Raw genomic sequence first — 22570 nt, forward strand, 5'->3', positions numbered from 1 at the left:
TTTTAGTTGAATAAAATCGTGGTGATCAAACAAGCATTGCGTGTCACTGCGTTGCACAGGGCTTCAACGTTTACATCTACATCAAGAGCAGTTAGATAAACCTAGGTTCTTCCAGCTCTTCATTTGTATGCAATATGCTTGAAACACTTTCAATGATGCTTTGCTTACACCTATTTCTAATTCCACTAAGAAATCACTACCTCCTCCTCAACTGGTTTTGAAGTGTTCAAAACTTACCATTTTAGAAAAAGGACAGGCAATACTATTTCAGACAAAATAAATAATCAAGGTAGTCTTTGCATGCAATGCTATTAAACTATTTGTATTTTCTTTGACAAATAAGGAACAAACATCCTATAACTATTACAAGATGATTTTGTAATGGCGTTGTAGTTACTGTTATAGTTCATAAAACATATTCCATTTTATAACACAACAGAAAATTCTCATGACCAAAGCAAAAAAGAAATTGTGTTCGCAGCACTTATTTTTCACTTCATAATATGCAATTTAGAATAATTCTTTAAAAAATGGATGGTAATGTTCTTCATAGAAAAAATATTATGAATCAGAATCGGGAACTATATCACACAAATGAGCCTCAAAGCTAAATAAACATAAATAAACCTTCTGTTTCGCTCTCTGGTGTACAAATGAGCCAAACCAGTACATTGAAGACTAAATCATATACAAACAGGAGCTGCAATGAACAAAAACATAACACCCATGTATACCACCCCTTCCTCTCTTTTTTGTCATATTTTAACATAAAACAGCTGGATCTTCAGTCTAGTACTTCCTGCAACTCAGGCTTCTATGATACAGCCGAGCTCCCAGTACAATGAACTACATGATTTCTTCAAAAGTAATAAAGACTCAAGAAGCTATAAAATCTAAATAACGTTGTTAGGACTCCACAGCACTGGGCTGCATGCAGCAAAGCCACTTTCTCTGCACCAGAAAACATCAGTTATTAAACAGTTAGCAGGGCTTGTAGGCATGTTCTTAAGAAAATGATCAATTCAAAAATAAACGCAGCATTCAAAGCTTTGGAACCTACAGCAGCTGGCTTATTCTGATCTCCATGGTGTTTATAACCATCATCATCTTTAGCGGGAGAATCTGCAGGAACACCCGGGATCCTAGTGTTACCACCTGTTTTTTTTTCATCTCTTGCTTTATTAAATATTACTGTAAATCCTTCTGCTGAAGCTGGGTCATTCACATCCCACTCACCAAATTTTGGCAGCGGACGACCCTTGTCTTGCTGTGTAAACAATGTGTCAGGCAATGAATGATTGATTTTTATACAATATTTATTTTAGAACCACACTTTGAACTTAAACCTAAGATAAATACACTACACAATTTACAACCAATCAATCTGAAACATGAGAAACAAAGCATAAGAATTAGACATGAATATCAACCTAACTTCAATTGTATATCATCAGGATGAGCAACATCAATATATCGAAGCATCTAGACGACCTATATAGAAACATGTTGTATTCATTCACAGTGCAAGTGCATTTCATGAGAAGGGCTTTAGCTCTTACTGCACTTTAACACATAAAAAAGCAGCAAGACTACAGTAAAATTTTGTATTCTATATATGGTTGTTTCTTGTGATCGGGCTCTTGTCATGACTAGCAATGAATGCCTGCCTCCAAATGCAATCTTTCGTGTGAAGTAAGGTGTCTATTATACATGGCATGCACAAAACTTCAATAACCAAGCCTAATCTATACAATAATGCTTATAAACTCTAACGGATGGCTTTGCATAATGTAAAGAAAAGCTAAAATTTACATGGAATTATTCACAAATCGAGCCAATCTTTCGTTCAAGGCTATATGTGAATTTTAAAAAAATCTTAGTTTTATTTCCAACGGTCTCAAAATGCCATCATATAACAGTCCAACTCCAACAGCCTCTATACAGAGAGGAACGGAATGTATAGTTTGATAACATTTTCCAAAAATTGTTGTCCAGGACAACTCCAAAAGTTAATTAGTTTTTTAGGAAATAGTGAAACAATAGCAGTAAAAACCTATGACAACTACAACCCTTTGTGTCCGGGATTTTCCCTACTTCCAATATCATTGCCCAGCAGTATTGTAAGATGGCTACTTGTCTAATTATGATCAAAGCAATAAACTCAAAGAAAGCTGTTAAAGAAGATGCCAAGCAGGAAATTGCAGAGATTTCAAAGGCCACTTGAAGAGGTTTCCATACACAAGAAAATATCAACTATTTGTGAAGAAGCCATTAATGGAAGTTCTATACAGAATTAACCATTTCTTGTGAACAAATTCATAAATGAAAAGATAACTTCAATTTAATCCAATTATTGGATCCATCATACTTATTATAGGCTTATTTGCAGGGTATCTAAAACCAACATCCTAATCAACATATCCATAGACTGTGTTAAACAAAGATAATAACCCAAGATCAAATATCAAGTTTTAAAGATTTAACCAACAACTATTTTACAAAAAATGAGCCTAGAATAAAACCCTGTTAAGAAGTGAATTCAGAAAGAATCATTACTTTTGCAATCACTTGAAGATCATTTTGTTTGCAAGAGCATTAAGAAAATGAGACATCTTATTGGTCAAGTCATCCCTCTAATTACTAATACGATCCAATCAATGGATTTTTAATGTATGTATATTTCTTGCACTTTTCTACATCAGATGTTTTCTTTTGAATAATCTTCAAAGTTCTTCAGCAATCACTTTTTCCAACCTAGTCTTACTTGGTACCTAATATTTCCCAATAAGTAAAGAAATTTATTCAATAAGACCCCACCCCTTTCAAGGTACACAATTGTGAAGGATGAAACAGTCAAATCTGATCAGAAATAGCAAGTCCTTTAAAGATAATTTAGATAAGCAAAGAAGGCAATATTACACAAGCATATTTAAAAGCCCGTGACAAGTTAACAACAGGAAGCAGCTTTTGATTTTACCAAATTATATGGAAATAACCTAAGTTGCCAGTTCAGATTCTGGTACGGATGAGGGTTCGAGATTCAAGTTCAAAATTTGTCCAAATATTTTTTGGATTGGGTTCGGATTCGTTTTGGGTTCGTCTGTACAAAAACATTTTTTTTAAATATATATGTGTGTGTGTGTGTGTGTGTGTGTATATGCAACAACCAATAAGTCCATACACCACTCTACTAATAGTAAAGCAACATAGCAAAATACACCACCATATCTATGTTTCATTTCAGTAGGATATTAATTGCATCATTTAGCCATACATACAACATCATGCAATTGCTTGGTCGCATGCATGGGACATATTTCCATATGAAGGGACAGTTTGAGCATGAAAGGAATCATCAATAGATAAGTGCAGTTATCTGATTTCTTTTTATATTGGTTAGAGGATTTCTAAACAAGCTAGATCAAAAGTTGAAAAGCCCTGGATTCAAAAAATATATCATTGTTTTTTTAAGGAAATCCTCTATAATTGTCAATTTGGACTTCACCAATTGTCAATTTGGCTTTCCTCTATAAGCAAGTTTTCATTTTCACTCACAAATGCATAAATGACATATAAACCATCTTTTTTGACCTTTTTACTCGTCACTTTTAGGGTTGGGAGGATCGAATAGACCAAATGAGGCAAAAAACACTTTTATAAGATTTTAAAAAATTGCTTCAGACCAAATTCAGCTCGGGTTCAGCTGCTGGGCAGAAAATTCTTCAAAATTTGCTCCAAATTCTGCCCAGATTCCTCTGACAGAATTTGCAGTGAATCTGTGGCTCTGTAGGCAAATTCAGGGAGAATTTGACAAGGACTAGACTTTGTACAGAATTGAACCAAACTTTGAGGGTTGCTGGAGAGAATCTGGTAACTTAGGAAATAAGAATAGAACCATAATTTTACGTATTCCTGAAATGTTGATAAGTATTGAGAAATATATAATTTCATCAATCATGCCAGACCAAGCAAATATTCCCTTGGACCTTACCAAACTTATCTAACTGGATAAAGGATTATCTGCAACATTGACAATGATAGTTGGAACTTGGAAGACATGGTCATCATAAAAAAGTTACCAATCCATGGAAAGATTTTCCTTTGGTACCGAGTTTTAAAGACTAGATGTTAATAATGGAGAAACAGTTTAACACATAAGGCAAATATGAGAGCACGCAAAATGACAAAACCATGAAGATTAGCAACACTTGGGTTGAATTGATGACAAACCCTTTTGGCATACAAACAGCATGCTGAGAAATATCAGAATAGAACTTTCCCCCATAAACAAAGTAAGCAAAATCCATCCATAACTCCAAAAGATAATTCCACATATTTCTTGGAATTTATTGATTACCTTTTGCTTGAGTTTGTCCTGGGTTCAGACATATTCACATCCTGGGATCGGGATTGCCATATTCCTTGATTCAGATGATGGTAAGATCTGGCAAAATTTATCATGGAACCTGGAAACCCCAGTAATGCATAGAAAACCCTGGATCAGACTATATCTTGATCAGACAAACCCTTAAAAATTTGGTACATTGTGTTGAAATGTAAAAAGAAAATGGGTAAGAATTGTTATGAAAAAAAAAGAAAAATTCACCCAAGTATGTATTTGGTCACGCCAACAGCCATGTCCTGATTGAACCTTCAGCTTAAAACTCCTTAAATAGGAATACTGAACTTCCATGCTCATTAATGAAACTTTACATTTTCTGATACCATGTAGCTTAATAGAACTCAGCCAAGTTCAATTTTCTCAAAACAGAGTTTCAACTTTCCTTCTAAATCTGTTCCAATAGATCATGTTTCAAATCCTTACCGTATGAGAAGCTGTTTCCCACAAAGCATTGGAGACAATAGAATATTGTCACTACTCACGACTCAATAATAATAGAGAATCAACTACATGAGGAATAATCAATTTACCTCAAATAAAGAAAATATCACCAGTACCACTAAAATTTTAATGAAAGCTTGTCAATGGTACAGCTGGATTCTTAGAACTAGCTCATTGCGATTGGACAAATTCAATTTCCCCAAAACAGAGTTTTAAGTTTCCTTCTAAACCTTATCCAATAGAAATTGTTTCAAATTCTTACAGTAGAAGCTGTTTCCCACAAAGTGCTGGAGACTATAGAATATTATCACTACTCGTGACTCATTAATAATAGAGCATCAACTACATCAGGAAATCAATTTACCTCAAATGAAAAAAATGCCACCATAAATATTTAATGAAAGTTTGTCAATGGTACTTCTGGACTCCCTGAATTAGCTAATAGAACTAAGCCAAATTCAATTTTCCCAAAACAAAGTTTCAACTTTCCTTCTAAATCTCATCCAATAGAAATTGTTCCAAATCCTTACTGTATGAGAAGCTATTTCCCACAAAGCACTGGAGACAATAGAATATTTTCACTACTCATGAGTCAAAAATAATAGAGGATCAACTACATCAGGAATAATCAATTTATCTCAAATAAAAAAACTTTGCGACCATGGATATTTAAAGAAAGTTTGACAATTGTAATACTGGACTCTTAGAATTAGCTAATAGAACTCAGCCAAGTTCAATTTTCCCAACAGAGTTTCGACCTTCCTTCTAAATCTGGCCCAGTAGATAATGTTTCAAATCCCAAATGTATGAGAAGCTGTTTCCCACAAAGCAATAGAGATGACAGAATACTCTCACCACTCATTACTCAATAGTGCTAGAGGATCAACTGCATCAGGAATGATCAAGTTGTCTCAATTTTTTTTAAAATGTCACCATGAATATTTAATGAAAGCTTGTCAATGGTACTACTGGACTCTCTGAATTAGCTTATAGAACTCAGCCAAGTTCAATTTTCCCAAAACAGAGTTTCAATTTTCCTTCTAAATCTGATCAAATGGACAAAATTTCAAACCTTTACTGTATGAGAAGCTGTTTCCCACAAAGCACTGGAGGCAATAGAATATTGTCAGTACTCATGAATTAATAATAATAGAGGATCAACTACATCAGGAATAATCAATTTACCTCAAATAAAAACAAAATTGCGACCATTAATATTTAATGTAAGCTTGACAATTGTTCTACTGGACTCTCAGATTTAGCTGATAGAACTCAGCCAAGTTCAATTTTCCCATCAGAGTTTCGATCTTCCTTCTAAACCTGAACCTATTGATGATGTTTCGAACCCCAAATGTATGAGAAGCTGTTTCCCTTAAAGCAATGGAGATGATAGAATATAGTCACCACTCATGACTCAATAATAATAGAGGATCAACAGCATCAGGAATGATCAATTTGTCTCAATTTTTTTTTTTAATGTCACCGTGAATATTTAGTAAAAGCTTAGTCAATGGTACTACACTCTTAGAATGTCACTCTCCTGTATAATAATCTTTTTCTTGGCGAGGTTTGCTGCTTGTTTTCTGGATATAAGACTAGCATTTTCTTCTCTAAGGGGAGGTCCCCCATGTGGCTGCTTAGCTTATTTTGGCTAGCAGCCACTGCACAATTTTTTTACCAGCAATTTGCAGTGCTGGTGGCCCCATGATTATTAAATTTTGCTCCTTATTTTTTAGCAGCCATCATTAATAGGCTAAATAGCACATTTAAATAAAAGTATTAATTATTAAATTTTGTAGATAAATTTAGGAGGGAAATCCAAAAAGTGTTGTGAATGCTTCAAAAATATAAAACCAAGAAAATTAGTTTCAACAAACATTTCTTATTGTTTGCAATGCTTCAATATGGATAGTGTACTTATGTATATAGAGAATCTGAAGTTCTATTTCAACCAATGTTACAAGGATGTGGCATTAGCAAACATCACATTATTATCAACCTAAGTCATAAAGTTTGAATTCAAATTCGTGAATCATAAAATTCAGATGAAATTCGGCAAAGGTAAAAATTCGGATAAAATTCGACATTAAATTTAACTTATATAAATTTATTTATTTTTAATATAAGTAATATATCCTCCACAAAATTGTCAAAACAGTTTGACATTGTTAAATAATTGAACTACATAACTCAATATTATATCAAAATATAATAATATTACTATAAATAACAGTATTATATTAAATATCATAAAATTCAGATGATGTTCGGAAAGGTTAAAAATTTGCTGAAATTCGAACTTCATGGATGAAATTTGACGAATCTTGTGACTTAGAGGAGAACTACGGTATGCCCTCAAAAAAATGAGAAAAAGCTCTTAAAAACATAAAATGATCGCATATCATATCAACAGTGGGCGATAAACAAATAATTTTCTGGCACAAATTGAACAGTTATCAACTACAATACCTCATGGCTTTTTCAAATAGATCAATGAAGCAATAGAATTGCTCTTTCTGTATTACAGATGCTTATTTTACTACCCATTAAGCAAACAAGAATCACCCATATGAATTCTGCATGTTTTACATTTCTAAATTGTAACTGTATCGAACCTTATTATTTATCTCCTTTATATGGCATTCCACAAGTTAGTTATTCCTTTCATTTGTCTTCCATTGTAGTGATTTTCACATGCATACGATACATATTTTCTGTCATGGAACCTAAATTTGGCAAAGTTATTGAAATTTTCTTTTCTTGCTCAATTACCCCCATTTATCGTGTAATACTAATGGATCGAATTGAAAGCTAAGTAATAATGGATCACAGTGAAACAATGTCATAAGTAATTCATGTCTGCATTACATAAAAATAGTATGTCACATCTACATTACAAAAACAAGTACGTCTAAAGAATAACATTAGTCTTCAATCAATACACTTCCAGGCAATAGGAATTTCAGACATCAATATAAAATCTTATATTGCAGTCTTTAACAGCAATGTTATCAAAAGCTTCATATGCAATTACATTTTCAACAACTGACTTTTTTTCGGAAAGCTGGTGCGGCACATAGCGAACCAACCATGTACTTGGACAAAAAAAACAGAAAAAACCCCACACAAACACACGTTTCACGATGCAGGATCAGATAGACCCAGGAGCTCAACCAGGAACTATATAGACCAAGACAAACATAAAGCATGTAGTCCAGATTCTCTATGGACTGAGACAGATATGAAGCATAAGGAACAAGTCCAGGTAGGACGGTCACAGAGATTTGTCCTAGTTGAAATTGGGAAGGTTACAGGAGGAGCTAAGTAGGATCCCAGGTGCGCCTAAGCAACACCAGACAGACTAATAACAGAGACAGACCAGACAGGCCAAAGGTACATTACAAGCCAAGAGTTCAAATACTACAGGCACCTGGTGAACTACTGCAAATGAAGAAAGATTTAACTCTTGAAATATGAATTAGATAAATAAATATCAAATAAAACTTTTGGAAAGGAAACAAGTAATGGCGAACAGAGTCCCCCAATACTCACCACTGAGAATAGCATATACTTTCTTCCAGTTTGACCACATTACAATGTCAGAAAAGACTGAATGCAATGTATAAGCAATTATTTACACCCACAAACTGCACAGGTAAACAAGTGCAAATTTATCCAACACCAATTATATTCATTAATTAAATGATGGATTAAGCAGTTAAAAACAAATGATAAATTTAACACTAAAGAAAGCAGCCGATGACTATTTCCACCCCATCACATAATGAGATTACCTACAGAACAAAGTCAAAGTAACTCACAAACATTCACAATACTCATCCAAAATATACACATGAAAATTTACACAAGTGCAACTGAATTTTTGTTTAACGAGAAATAGTCTGATCTTGGATAAATATTCAATTGTTGAGTGATAACAAAAAACCCAAATTTATACGTACTACATAATGTCTAAAAGACCAGGCAATGACAAATTGAAGAGAGAATTTACAAACAAAAGATTGGGCAGCAGAGAACATGAAGTGGGTATACAGACAGAGCAAGTTCTAAAGACATTACTGCAGAAATAACATGTATTAGACTGAAATGGTCAAAAAAGACAGAAATGTTCTCAATTGGAATCCACATACAAAAACACAATGCTAGCAAATTTGCTGTATCAATAAATTACAACAGTAAATTTAAACCAAAAAAAATTAAGATGCCTAAATACGAACTAATAATGCAACCTACAGATAGTCAAAAGCCTACAACACAATGGTAAATTGTGAGCCTCTTAATTGGGAGGTCTTGAGTTCAAATCTACTCGAGATTAACTAATAATTGAACTAATTTATCACAACAAATAATAATAATTAACCTTGGCTTCGGACTCTTGCCAATCAAAAAAAAATGCAACCTACAGCATTCTAAGAGATGGATAATTATTCATTAGCCTGGCTCCCTACTCTTTTCCTTAAAAAAAGACTAAATCTATCATTTGATAATTGGAAGGACACACACATGCAGGATACTAGGTAGCAGAGAAAAAGGAGCTTGGGAAACGAGGTTCTAATCTTACATAAGATAAGAAAGGAGTTTGCAATATTTTACAGCTCTATTTTCCAATGCCTCAATACAAAGGCTGGTTCTGTACCTTGGTTAATTTTCTTAGATAATTTACTGCACATAATCAACCCCAGAGTTGCCGAAAACTCCTCTGTCCCTCCTTGGACATATCCCCGTATCCAAATTGGAAACGTATCCAATACTTCCCGGATACACGTCAAATATTGTACCCATGTCTGCTTAATAAACTTGATTTTTGAACCATACCAAATACTATGGGATTTGTTTTTTTTTATGATTTTATATAGATCTTCCCTTTAATGTAAAAAAAACTATATTAAAGCAATTTTTTTTTTAAATAGTATAAACAAAATCTCCACCGAACGAAAAACACAAATAAAATGTTTTTCTATTTCAGCAACTCATTTTGGGGTTATCATGCAACTCTACTATGTTTATATATTGTAAAGCGTTAAACTAACTTACAAATATTTATGTGTCAATATTACTTTTGAGGTAATGAAAATCTCCTACAATAACTTATAACACTATGTTAAATATATGTATATGTGTTATTTATTAATGTCGTGTCCAGCTGTATCCATATTGGGGATCTTAAAAAATGGCTGTATCCATACCCAATACCGTATCTGTGTCTGTATCCATGCAACTTTGATTGACCCATACTGTTTTTTTATTTAAACAGGCTCCATGAATCATAACTAAATGTATCAATAAAATGGGACAGTGATATACTTTAAACATTATTTAAAATTTCCATGGCCTAAAGAGTGTTTTGATTTTCTGATCAAACTTCATAAATTAAAATTTCAAAAGTTACCAAATAATTTTCTAAAATATCCAAATTACCTTCTATAAAATATGGGATGATAAAATCCTTACATTTTTCTTTCAATCTTTTCTTACATTCCACAATATCTCTGATTTTAAGCACCACAAAGATTCACTAAACAATGTCTGGTCCATATTAACTTTTAGTTCATAAATATAGTTTCTGTTGGTGAGTTTCATGTTATTGACAGTACTATAAAATGTACATAAAATAATTTGCCATGCTTAATAAGGCAAAATGCATTCCAAATCATTATGTCCCTCTGATACATTAAACTCCAATCTATAACCATTGTTACCAGAATCGGTGTATAGGTTCTTAGAGGCCATCTCAAAACCATTATTCAGGAGTATCCCTGTCTACATGTGTGAAAAGATGTACACATGTAACTCCTATGTATGTACAAATGTACCTTTGATGATTCAAAATTCTACGTCCCTCATACAATCAGCTTGACAGTTATTGGTAGGCATGCAGGGAGTGATATGACATTTTACAAAACAGGGGTATCTCTAGCATAAAGGTGTCTGCCCCTCTGAATGTGCATACAATTAACACTAAAAGTCAATCCGTTTACTAACTTTAGTTAGTACCGATTTATTCATTTTATAAGTTTCTTGTATCCCTGGCTTCTGGAAAAATTTAAAAGCTGTGCCCCTGAAGAGATTCAAAATTCATCATGAGCATACGCATTAGCTAAAACTCTATCAAATGAAAGTTGTCAGAAAACAAAATTAGTTCATTTCCAATTAAAAACAAGTCACACAAGAAGAATTTTCCCTGACCCAGACAGAGGAAACTTGAATTCTGGATCTAGTGAAAAACCTGTACAGTGAACCACTAGAGGAGCTCAAGGTCATATTCAAACAATCAAAACAATCGAAAGGAAATTTAGTTGCACAAATTTGGATATAAACCACAATGATTGTCATTGACATCACCAGTGAAATATCAAGATGGAAATAGATAGCTCTGCTCAATCAAATTAAATCAAATAGCATTTCCAGTAAGTTTTTACCAGAATAGCAAGTCATACTCATATTCTCCAACATTTGGTCTTCCATTCAAAATACTCTTGAAAGGTAAATACACTGAAAGAGAAAGCAAACACTGATGTGCCTAGAAAATGTGGAGACATGCCGAGGACATCTACAGAAATCCTCCAAAATATTCCTATACAAGCACATCTACAAAACTCCTCTAAAATATTCCTGTATAAGCACAAGAGAGGTTGGGAGACATATTTCCAGCGACACAGAGCCCCCCTATACCATTCTGAAACGATAAAATTGATATGGTGTCATTGGGAGAAGATATTACTTTGGATGCCTTCAACATGTATCTCAGTGCAGTCTTTTTCTGATTTTTTTCTGTCTTTTTCTGAGAAAAATTCTGTCTGCTATGCCTCTCCAGACACCCCAAAAAAAGGCTCAATTTTATCTACAAAATTACACTCGTGAAAACCCTTATTCTGATCTACATATTATGCATACGATGAGCAGGAACTAAAATTTAAGAAAAATATAGGGGCACAGTCCCTAATTTATTCAAAAAAATTCAAAAAAAATATGTCTAACAGTATGTTCAAATTAGAACTCCGCAACTTCAGAGAGAAAAGGTGCCAAAAATTATTACAAAGGTAATAAATAATGAAATTATTATAAACGCAGACCTAACCTATAAAAGGATTAAGTTTTTTATTTGTTGCTTTTCTTTGATCACATAGTCTAAGATGAATTATCAAGATCTGAAACTCAAATCAGAGGTAAATAACGCTGTAAAGAACTAATTATCTCACAAAAAATATATCTTACATGTGAAAATTAGCATTCTTTCAGGTAACACGCACCCAACGTGAGGATTTGCTAGCTGTTTTAACATGTAATTCTTCGGAACTTTCTCCCGCACATTATTATTTACAACCTTTCACCAAATCCACTAAACATCTGTGCAAACCCAAAATTTCCCCGTTTGTAGAATTCGATCGTATACAGAGAGAAACTAACCCCAAATTTATCCCTCTTTCTATAGTTTAGCATAAATTATTTTCAGAAAAGCCAACGGGGATTTCAACATTTCCCCACCAGATCAAACGAATTCGAAATAATAAAGATATTGCATTCCTACAGAAAGAAACAAACCGCAGAGATCCGAACCCCGAAATTAACAATCATACAACCACCTAGCCAGGATACAATGATTCAACAAAGGGCCGCTAAATTTCATCAAAGACAATAAAAAAAATTACAGAAGACAAACATAAATGCGATAATACATACCGACATGAATGTAAGCCCGAGGGTTTCAAGACGGAGAAAAAGATAAGTAGCTCCCGAGACTCGATTATCCGACCTGTGCCTCCTACACCCCAGACTTCCAACTGCCAAAAAAATATTCTGTGACTATTCCTCCTTGGCCATGGCTTTATTATGAGTGATTGATACGACGCGGGGCCAATCACAATTCAACACGTGGGACGGAGCAAATGGCAAGAGCTCAACTTGGAAGAATACGCCTCCATGGGACCACCCGCTGACATGTAGCCCCTCATGTGACCGAGAACGGAGTGCCGTGTCCAGCTCATATTCATCCCACCTCGAAAGATATTCCTAAAATAAAAATCCTATTTTTTTAGCAATTTAGGTTATATACGTGCCGCGGTATCCCATAGTTAAAATACTAAAAGCCCTAAGCCAAAGGTCTGGGGTTCGAATACCCGGCACAAGTTGCCCTGCTGTCAAGCCTGGCTGACGGCAGACAGCTAGGCTGTGGCAGTGGCAGAGAATATGTCATCATTGTCTTTGCCGCCTTTGTTGGTCACCTCTTTACCCGGGCAACGCGAATCAATAATGTCTCGTCAAATTTACGACGCCGTCGTCAATCTTCTCAGTCAAATAACCCGGCGGTCGCAAATTTAAGCCCGTCAATGGAAAAATTTAGCCGTCAATTTTCCCAGTCAAATATCCGGCAATCGCTTCTGTCTGTAAATATAAGCCTTTCAATGGGAAACTTTAGCCGTCAATTCTCTGAGGCAGTTAACCCTGCGGTCGCTTTTGTCCGCAAATTTAAGCCACTTAATGGAAGTATTTAGAAAGCAATTTTCGTTTTCTCCGCCTGTCAATGAAAATTATGTCCACAAATTTAAGTATGTTAGTGGAAGTTTTTAGCCTTCAATTTTCGGTTTTATCCTCCTATTAATGGAAATTTTGTCCCCAAATTTAAGCCTGTGTATAGAAATTTTTAACCACCAGTTCTCGTTTTTGTCCGCTGTTGATGGAAATTTGCAGCCGTCAATTTTCTCTGTCAAATAACCCAGCTTTTACTTTTGGTGCGCAATTCTTGAATGTTGAATGAAACAAATTAGCCGTCAAATTTATCACGCATATTATCCGGCGATCAGCTTTGTCCGCAAATTTAAGCCTGTTTAGCCGTCAATAAATCGGCGATCGCTTTTGACCGCAAATTTATGCCAGCTAGATGGAAACTTTTAGACGTAAATTTTCTCAGTCAAATAACCCGGCTACTTGAAATTCCAGTTGAGAAAATTTAGGAAATTTCAACCGTTCAGTAAGCATAAATATCAAACATGAAAATTGTTAACCATAAGTTAACAAAAATTCTCGTCCAGGCGGAGACCGTAGGACTCCATTTAACTGTTCCTTTTCAAAATTATTAAACATGAGTTTAGAAACATAACCAAAAAATTCTCGCACAAGCAGAGGCCGAATAACTCCATTATTACCGATCCTTTCGAAAACTGTTACATGAGCATAAATTTTAAAACAGAACAAAAGTTCTCGTACAATCAGGGACCGGATAACTCCATTATTAGTGATCCATTTGAAAATTGTAAAGCAGAAGTTTAACGACAGAACAAAAAATTCTCGTACAATCAGAGACCGTATGACTCCATTATTGTGGATGCTTTTAACCCTGAGATTCCGACCATGAATCTGGATAACATTATTTCGATAGATGCTTGAAAATAATCATTCTTTTTTCTTTTGCACAGAAGCTTTTGCCCCCTTGTCACCCCGTTGATTCTCCTCGGTTCTGGCGTTGCCCTGCTTTCTCAGCAATTGACAGGGCTCCAGCTGTGCCTTCTCATGCTTTCCAGCTCCATATTATCTGTCCGCCAATTATATGGGATTAAAAGACGTGCTTTCTAATTATATTTTTTTTTAAATAACCGTAAAAAACAACGGTAAGATTGTGAGTGAATATCATTGTTGAAATTGTAGCCGTTCATAAATTATTGTGGACTGTTTTCAAAACCAATGAATTCACTTGTGGCCTTGAAATCAAGGTTAACATATAGTTTTAAAATAAAATGAATTTATAGGGAAAAAAATATTTTTGTAAATTCATAGGTGACTTGAATTACATAATGTAATTCAAAAGACAATCTATGTGATTAGATATACATTATGTAATTCAAAAGATAATTCATGTGATTTCAAATATATTATGTAATTCAAGAGATGGTCTATTAGTAATGATATTTTAAATATTATTTGTTTCTATATTAATTATAATTTCATGAGAATTCAACAATTTGAGTCAAGGTGATGGATTTATATTTTATGACTGTTCAGTTAACTTATTTCTTATGACAATGAATGAATAAACGAACATTTTTTATATTGAGTAGTGTGTCTATATTTAAAAAATTGAGGTAAAATGTTCTTGGCTTTGATTTTTTTTAATATATTTAACAGAATATTATACTATATTATATTAGAATGAATGGAACACTTAGCACTCATTGTATCTAGTGATGTTTACATGGGTTCTCGAAAGGTCACCCATCTCACCCAACTACTACTCTAACTCAAGTATGCTTATAGAATTCCCAACCTTGTTTTCAAAACCCTTAGCAAGTGTTGTACCTTATGAACATTCATTGTAAAGCCCCTAAACCTCGTCAATCGATAAACACAAGGCCATCTTTCATGAGTAGGGGTTCACAAGAACCCATCTCTCATGAGAATAAGTGGAACATGTAGCACTCATTGTCTTTAGGTGATGCTCACAAATGTAAAGCACTGAGACTTTGAGAGGTCACCCATCCCAATACTATCTCCACTTCAAACACATTATAGACATTGAAACCCACCTTTAGAAATAGTGGGAAAGATGAAAAAGCCTAGTCATTTTATAAAATATGTAACTATTGAATCTAAATTTATGTTATTTAATCAAAAGTTGTTATATTATTGTAAAATTTATTTTTATTAAAAAAATTATTTACTAAAAGTAGTAATATTGCTATGAAAAATTAATTCTATATTGTTTTAGTCAAGTTCATGGAAAAATATTTTATAAGAGTTCACATCAATTTACTAGACATGACAATGAATGAATTAATTAGTATCGATTAAATTTATATATGCTTACATTAAAAATTTCTTCCTAATAGTGATATCATAATTTGATAGGCTAAAGAAAAGATGTTTCTCATTAAATTATATTTTATTTAATTAAGAATTATTTTGTAATATTTATTTCAAAATATATATGAGAAAACACATACATATATTTCATACATCTATTCATGTCAATCTATAAATATTTAATTTATTTTAAGATTAGTTTCTTATATATTAAAATAAAAATAAAAATAAAATTATTCAATAAATAATAATTACTTAGTATTTATTTGAAATTATTATATAATATTTACCTTATTTACATTAATTATTTTCTTTGTCTACATTATTTATTACATTATATTATTAAATAGTATTTTTAATTCTATTTTGAGAATTGTTATGGTTGGTTTGAGTAAATTAAAGTTATAAATAAGGATCTTCATTCCATCTAATTGATAATAACAATGTCTAAGTTTTGTCTCTCATAATATCTTTAAGAAAGTTGGTCAAATCAATAAAAATAAGTTAATTATTTTAATCAATAGTTTATATAAAATAAATATAGAAAGATATGTACTTTATGTTCTATTTTATGATTAAATTAAGATTTATATATAATAGTGGTCCATATTATTGGAAGTTGAAATTGGACAATTTAAGATAATTTTATTAGAAAAATTGTTGGCACTATTTAAATTTAGTGTAAGTTTATTTATTAAAGTAACAATTATTAACTTTTTAAAAAAATTGAAAGTCTTTATGCATAATGAAAAGTATAGGTGGTGAATTAATCTATCTAACTAAAACATTTATATAGTGTAAGCTAGATCTAGCAATCACATTACCAAAATTTGTTGTGAAGAAACCCAAAAAATAAAATGCAATAACATATAAAAGTGATAGTAGGAATTAAAGTGATAGTATTGAGTTCAATTTTGTGGTTTCAAAATATTTAGTAGTATTTTATATGTTCAATATAAGAAAAAAGTATGGTTAAAGTATCTCTTTCCTAAACATTGGACACAACCTAAGACAAGACAATAAGTTAGTTTTAAATGTGTCAATACCTATCTACTTGGGAATGTTTTGTGGATTAGCTCCTAAAAAACCTATTTTAAAAATTTATTTTGTAGATCTTGTATTTATAATTTAAGGAGCAACAATGCATTGTCTACCACCTAGAATTGATGTGGTGGACAATGATAATCTTCATTTCATGTACTCTTTGGTGGCTCATTGCAAAATCTCATTAACTTGTTACTAAATATATCAAATCATCTTTGACAACTATAAAAACCTTATACAATTAGTATTCTACATAAATTAATGTTTCATCCATCACAACTTATGATACTTCATCAATGGAAGTCATTTTTTTGAACCTAGGAAAAACCTTGAATTAATTATGTTTCATGCAACCATTAAAAACTCAATTATAGATGTTTTTGATGTAGGGATACTTTTTTGCCTGTACATTAGGATGAGAGTGGTGCACTCAAAGAATGTGCAGAATAATTTGTTAAGAATATTAATCTTCCAATATTTTTGTGAATGGAATATAGTGGATCTCATCGCGACCCATCATGGACCATTGTAAAGACCAAAAAAGCTAAAAATTGTATATTTCCATGTCTTACATAATGATTTCTTCTAGACCAAAATAGACCCATAATTTTTAAAAGAATAATTTAGTAGTGCATTTTATAGATACCCCTTTCTCGTAGACGATATTGATTCTTATAATTTGGAACAACTGAAAGACTACTATTGAATGAAATTGTGAATTAATAGAAAACCAAATTTTTTAGTTTTCTTTATATGAATTTTTTTAATGCAATAGATATGAATGTTTTATTCCATTGTGACACATTATGACTTAAAAAATTTATAAATACATCAATACGAAAAGATAAATGGATATTCCTATAAAGAAAACCAAATTCAAATAAAAATGCTAAAGTTTAGGTTTAGTGATGGAAACAACGTGTATCATTATGTATGCAATATTGAATATGATGAAAGATGTGAAATGAACAAGAGATGCAAAGCGTCAAAGTTCCTAATGATAGTGTAGAGTTAAGATGAAGTGGAAGAGTTTATGCTCATAGTATAGAGTTCGATGAAGTGGATGAATAAAAAACTTGGACAAGTAATAAAGAGGTAAAATAATTTTTTATTATAGTTTTCTTGACTTAAACTTGAATAATAATAAAATTATAAATAAGGAAAAATATAGATATCCTCATGAATATTCTTTGTGTGATATGTGAATTAAGTGATTCTTGAAATTATCATAACAAAAGGTACTAAGCTTTGTTGACAATGGCACATGTCAATGGCGCACATAAGAGTTGAATGATTAGAGCAAAAATATAGTGGCTATGCAAGTTGAAAGTTGCATTATAAAAAAGATTTTTTTATTTTTAATAAATATATAAACTTAGTATCAATATGCTAATTTGGGTATTATAATGAGTAGAGGTTTTAATAATAATAATATAAATTTAATGCACATGTTAAAAATAAGTTTAAAGAGTATAAATAACAATGAATTAAAACACATGCAATGAGATTTAGCATTCATTATATCTATACATATCAGAATAACTAGTTATTATGTTGTATTAAAATAAGAAATCATTAACTTGTAACTCTTAAATTGATATTCCAACCATGTCATGAACAATAGGTGAATACAGTCCTCTATTAAGACAAGAAAGTAATAGTAGGAGAAATTAAACCAAATAAAAGTAATAATTATTATACAAAATTATATAAAACTCGACAACGTCTACCTTAATGGGGTCAACCCATTATCTTGCTTTAGTGGGGGACAAACCACTTTCTTGCCTTAGTAGGGGAAAAACCAATGTCTTGTGTTAGTGAGGGAAAAATAACCATCTTGCCTTAGTGGGGTCCAAACCAATGTCTTGTCTTAGTGGGGGGGCAAACTATTGTCTTGCATTAGTAGGGGCCAAGTCAGCATCTATATTTTAGGTCTTGTCCTATAATTCACATATCTAGCTCAATGATATGTGTAATTGTAATGATCGTAAGCCACCCCATCACACACCTATATACTTCAACATTGCATGTATCAATGCATTGTATCAAGGTAAAAGTAAAGATTTGTATCAAAACTCAACTTATTTTCGCAAAATCTCATTTCTTTATCAACACTCAACTCTCTTCAAAAACTAAAAATACCCTTTTATAGATCTTGGAGTCATGACCATCATCATATAAATTTCATATTATTTTGATTAGTTATAATATATTATAATTTTAAAATATTGCAAGTAGGTATTTTAACATTCAAGAAGATGCTACTTTAAAAAAGGGGGAAAATAGTCAAATATATCAAAAAAAATTAAACTTATATTTAGCACTTTATCCAATAGTCCTCTCCAAGAATATGTATTTTTTTTCAAAAATTTATAAGATTTGATAGGGAAATTTTGATGGGAGAAAAAAACTATTGATTTACGATAACTTTGACTTTGAGTACTTGTAACAAAGAAAATATAAATCAAAAACCAATATTTCTTCTTTTTTCACACTATCTATATATCTCATCTATAACATATTTTTGAAATCAAGGCAACAAAATATTTTTTGCATATTCTTGTTTGACGAGAGCTACACCTTATATTTTCAATAATTAAAAAATAGACCTCAATTTTTTTTTAAATGCATAAACTCTTGCTCTCTTTTTTTGGAAAAAATAAATTACATGTATAAACTTCATCCAATTTTACACATTTCATCAATTTACATCATCGTCAAATTTTAAACACAAATCTCAATTTTATGTTGTTAAAGTTGAATAGTTTGTGTGTTGTCTGTAATACCCCTCCTTTGCTATCATTGTAGACTTAGTTGTTAAAGTTCTATTTGACTCTTCTATAGATGTGCTAGCCCTTATTTGATATTTGAAATGCAATATTTTGATATGTCAAGTAATTGATTACGTCAGGTTGTAACAATTTCCTATTGGTAGTGATGATGCTTTAATTTCTCTTAGTTAGTTAATGAAATTACTTTTATGATAATTTCATATGATGTGTCTTAGAAACATGTTTATTATGTCTCACGATGATGAGATATTCATGTTATAATATGATGTTATTTATACTTAGGATTTACTATTATACTTATCTTATACTTGCATGTGTATGGTGTGTGTTTGTTTTACATTTATATCTGACATGCACCTGATATGGTTGAGGGAGGGAGTCATAGTCACCTGCTAGTTGAGATCTACACAATGTACCACTTTTTGTCATTGTCTATTTAGCTTAGATATATACACACATGTACATGCTCATATTTTATACAAATTTACAAGTATTGAGCATCGACTTCCCTGAATTAGCAAGATGAGTGTGCCCTATTGAAATAACTCAATGGTAAGAATGGGGAGATAATGTTTAGGTCCAATCCTAGCCATAGCCTAATTAATTGTTCTGAGAAGGAGGACATGTATCCGACCTTCGACCATTTTTAAACCCATGAGTTTATCTTTGTCTATGTTGTTTAATTTTGAGTTTTGGTCAGTTTTGGTGATGTTGCTTTTATGTGGATTTGGCTATGTGTTTTATTTATTAGTTTCTTTTATGTGGATTTGGCTTTTAGATATATACACACATGTACATGCTCATATTTTATACAGATTTACAGGTATATGTCATCGGCTTCCCTGAATTGGCAGGATGAACATGCCCTATCGCAATAACTTAATGGTAAATGGGGAGATAATGTTTAGGTTCAATCCCAGCCATAGCCTAATTACTTGTCCTGAGAAGGAGGACATGTATCTCACTTTCCACCATTTTTAAGCCCATGAATTTATCTTTGCCTGTGCTGTTTAATTTTGAGTTTTGGTCAATTTTGGTAACATTGCTTTTATGTGGATTTGGCTATGTACTTTATTTGGTAAATGATTTAATTATAATATTTGAGTTAATCTTTTTTTTTTTTTTTTTTTTATTGGTAAGAGGTCGAAGCCAAGGTTAATTATTATTATTTTTTGTGGTTAATTTTTTTCTATTAGTTAAGCTTGAGTAGATTTGAACCCAAGACCTCCCAATTAAGAGGCTCACAATTTACCATTGTGTTGGAGGCTCTTGCCTAATATTTGAGTTAATCTTATAATATTGAAAATTATTAAATATTATTTGATTAAAAAGAGAAATTTAAATATGATGATATTTAATTAATTAGAAATTAATTAAATGTGTGCTTCAGTTTAAAAGATTAAATTTAAAAGTCTAATTTAAGAAGTTGCATTAAAAAAGAACTAAAATATTAAAAGACTATAGATTTAATATTCTTTTATTGTAATTATTTAATTATTAATAATTAAATTGGAGTTACATTTAAGTAATGAGCTTTTATTATTATTATTAATCTAAATAATAAACTATGATTTAAATAGTGCTTACACTAAATAATAAAGTGGAGGAAAGTAAAATAAAAGAATGTTTTAATAAAAAAGTTCTTTAAGTGTGCATGAAAGGATTAAATAATTAAAATATTAATATTTTTAATAAAGTTAGTGGCTTTTGAGATATTGGAGAGTAGAAACCCTGGTTAGGGTTATGGTTCTTTATTAGGGGGTTGGTAGTTCATTTGAGGGACACACAAGTTTTGAGGAGCAAAATCCAAAATTGGAAAAAAATAATTGTTGAAAGTTTTGGAGGGTTTGGATTTGCATGCATTCACAAATTGTCTCAATGTCTTCCTAGCTACTTGCATAATGCTTATTAATTTATTGTATTGATTTTTGGATAAAGAATTATGTTGTAGATTTTGAAAAGGAAAACTTATTGACCAAGAAAGCTTTACTGAGGAAAATTGTACAAAAATATAGAGAATTATTATGATGGTATTATTTTAAAACCCTTTCTAATATAGGAAAAATTCAATTATAGAAAATTGGAAGAAAACAACAAATTGAACAACTAGGGTTTCAAATTTAAATTTTCCATTAGAACCATATGATTCTCATGAATTTCCTAAATAAAGATAAATATTTTTCTTATATCTAAAATAATTTGGTCACAAAATTTATTGGAAAAGCAAAAGATTAATTGCAAGGAAAATATGTTGTGACTAAACTTATACATGCATGTGAAAACAAATATACTAAAAATATAAAACTAAGTATATTATAGGTGCATGATTTGAGAAATCAAAGGCATGCTAAAATACTTATTTCTTGTTAATTTATATATTTTGATGGAGGTCATCCACAAACAAGTTTTAGGAACCTGATACGGGCCCACACATGCCTAAAACCTCTTCGGCTAAGAGCCAAGGACTAAGGAGCATCCACACTGCAAAATTTGTGTGGGGCACGAAAAAGCCACTTGGAACTCCACTTGCATTAATATAGGGAACTAATAAATATAATTTGGAACTCCACTTATGTATTATATATTTATTAGTTGTTTTTATGTGGATTTGGCTTTTAAAAATAATTGCTATTAAAAACCCACTTATAAGAAAATATATTTTATTTGTTTATTTAATTTTTCAAAATAAATAAATAAATTTTTTTAAAAAAATTGAAATTAACAATTAATCATAAAAAAATGGTTTTTATTTTTTATTTTATTTTTAAATAAATAAATCTGATTAAAACTTGGGAATAGATATTCTTTCATTGTTATATCTATTAATTTTGAGACTAGATTTATATTTAGTGTCTGATATTGACCTTGGTATGTGGTGTATGATTGGTTGAGCGTCTTGTTTGAGTTTGGTTATCTTTCTTTATTAGTAGTTTGTGTACCCTTGATGTAGATTTGGCTATTAGGATTCCTTGCCTAGAATTGTTTTATGATTGGATTATTTGTGTGTGGATCATACATTATCTCTCATGTACGGTGGGAATGGGAGCCTGATTAGGTGATCACATGGTTAGAAGAT

General features: G+C 31.7%; 1 protein-coding gene and 1 long non-coding RNA gene across 3 annotated transcripts; both read right to left on the reverse strand.

Annotated features, from left to right (window-relative positions):
* Window positions 1-525: 525 nt before the first annotated feature.
* Window positions 526-12665, reverse strand: NOI (RPM1-interacting protein 4 (RIN4) family protein). Of its 2 annotated transcripts, XR_016362888.1 has the most exons (4): window positions 4607-6906; window positions 4358-4495; window positions 1061-1267; window positions 526-951 (listed from the first exon to the last, which is right to left on the reverse strand). XR_016362888.1 is itself a non-coding variant. In XM_089822730.1 (3 exons), exons 1-3 carry the CDS (start codon window positions 12548-12550, stop codon window positions 907-909), a joined length of 258 nt encoding a protein of 85 aa, XP_089678856.1. In that variant the 5' UTR covers window positions 12551-12665; the 3' UTR covers window positions 526-906. The 2 variants fall into 2 exon arrangements, 1 of the variants encoding a protein (XP_089678856.1); XM_089822730.1 differs by lacking the exons at window positions 4358-4495; window positions 4607-6906 and adding an exon at window positions 12545-12665.
* LOC149570074 (uncharacterized) lies at window positions 12545-13629 on the reverse strand. The gene is made up of 3 exons (XR_016362889.1): window positions 13514-13629; window positions 12982-13379; window positions 12545-12874 (listed from the first exon to the last, which is right to left on the reverse strand). It is a non-coding gene; the product is annotated as an uncharacterized LOC149570074 (long non-coding RNA).
* Between the last annotated feature and the right edge of the window lie 8941 nt (window positions 13630-22570).

The sequence above is a fragment of the Cupressus sempervirens genome, chromosome 3, assembly GCF_028749045.1.
Source record: "Cupressus sempervirens isolate cs-2001-9-10 chromosome 3, ASM2874904v1, whole genome shotgun sequence".
In the NCBI taxonomy this organism is placed as follows: domain Eukaryota; kingdom Viridiplantae; phylum Streptophyta; class Pinopsida; order Cupressales; family Cupressaceae; genus Cupressus; species Cupressus sempervirens.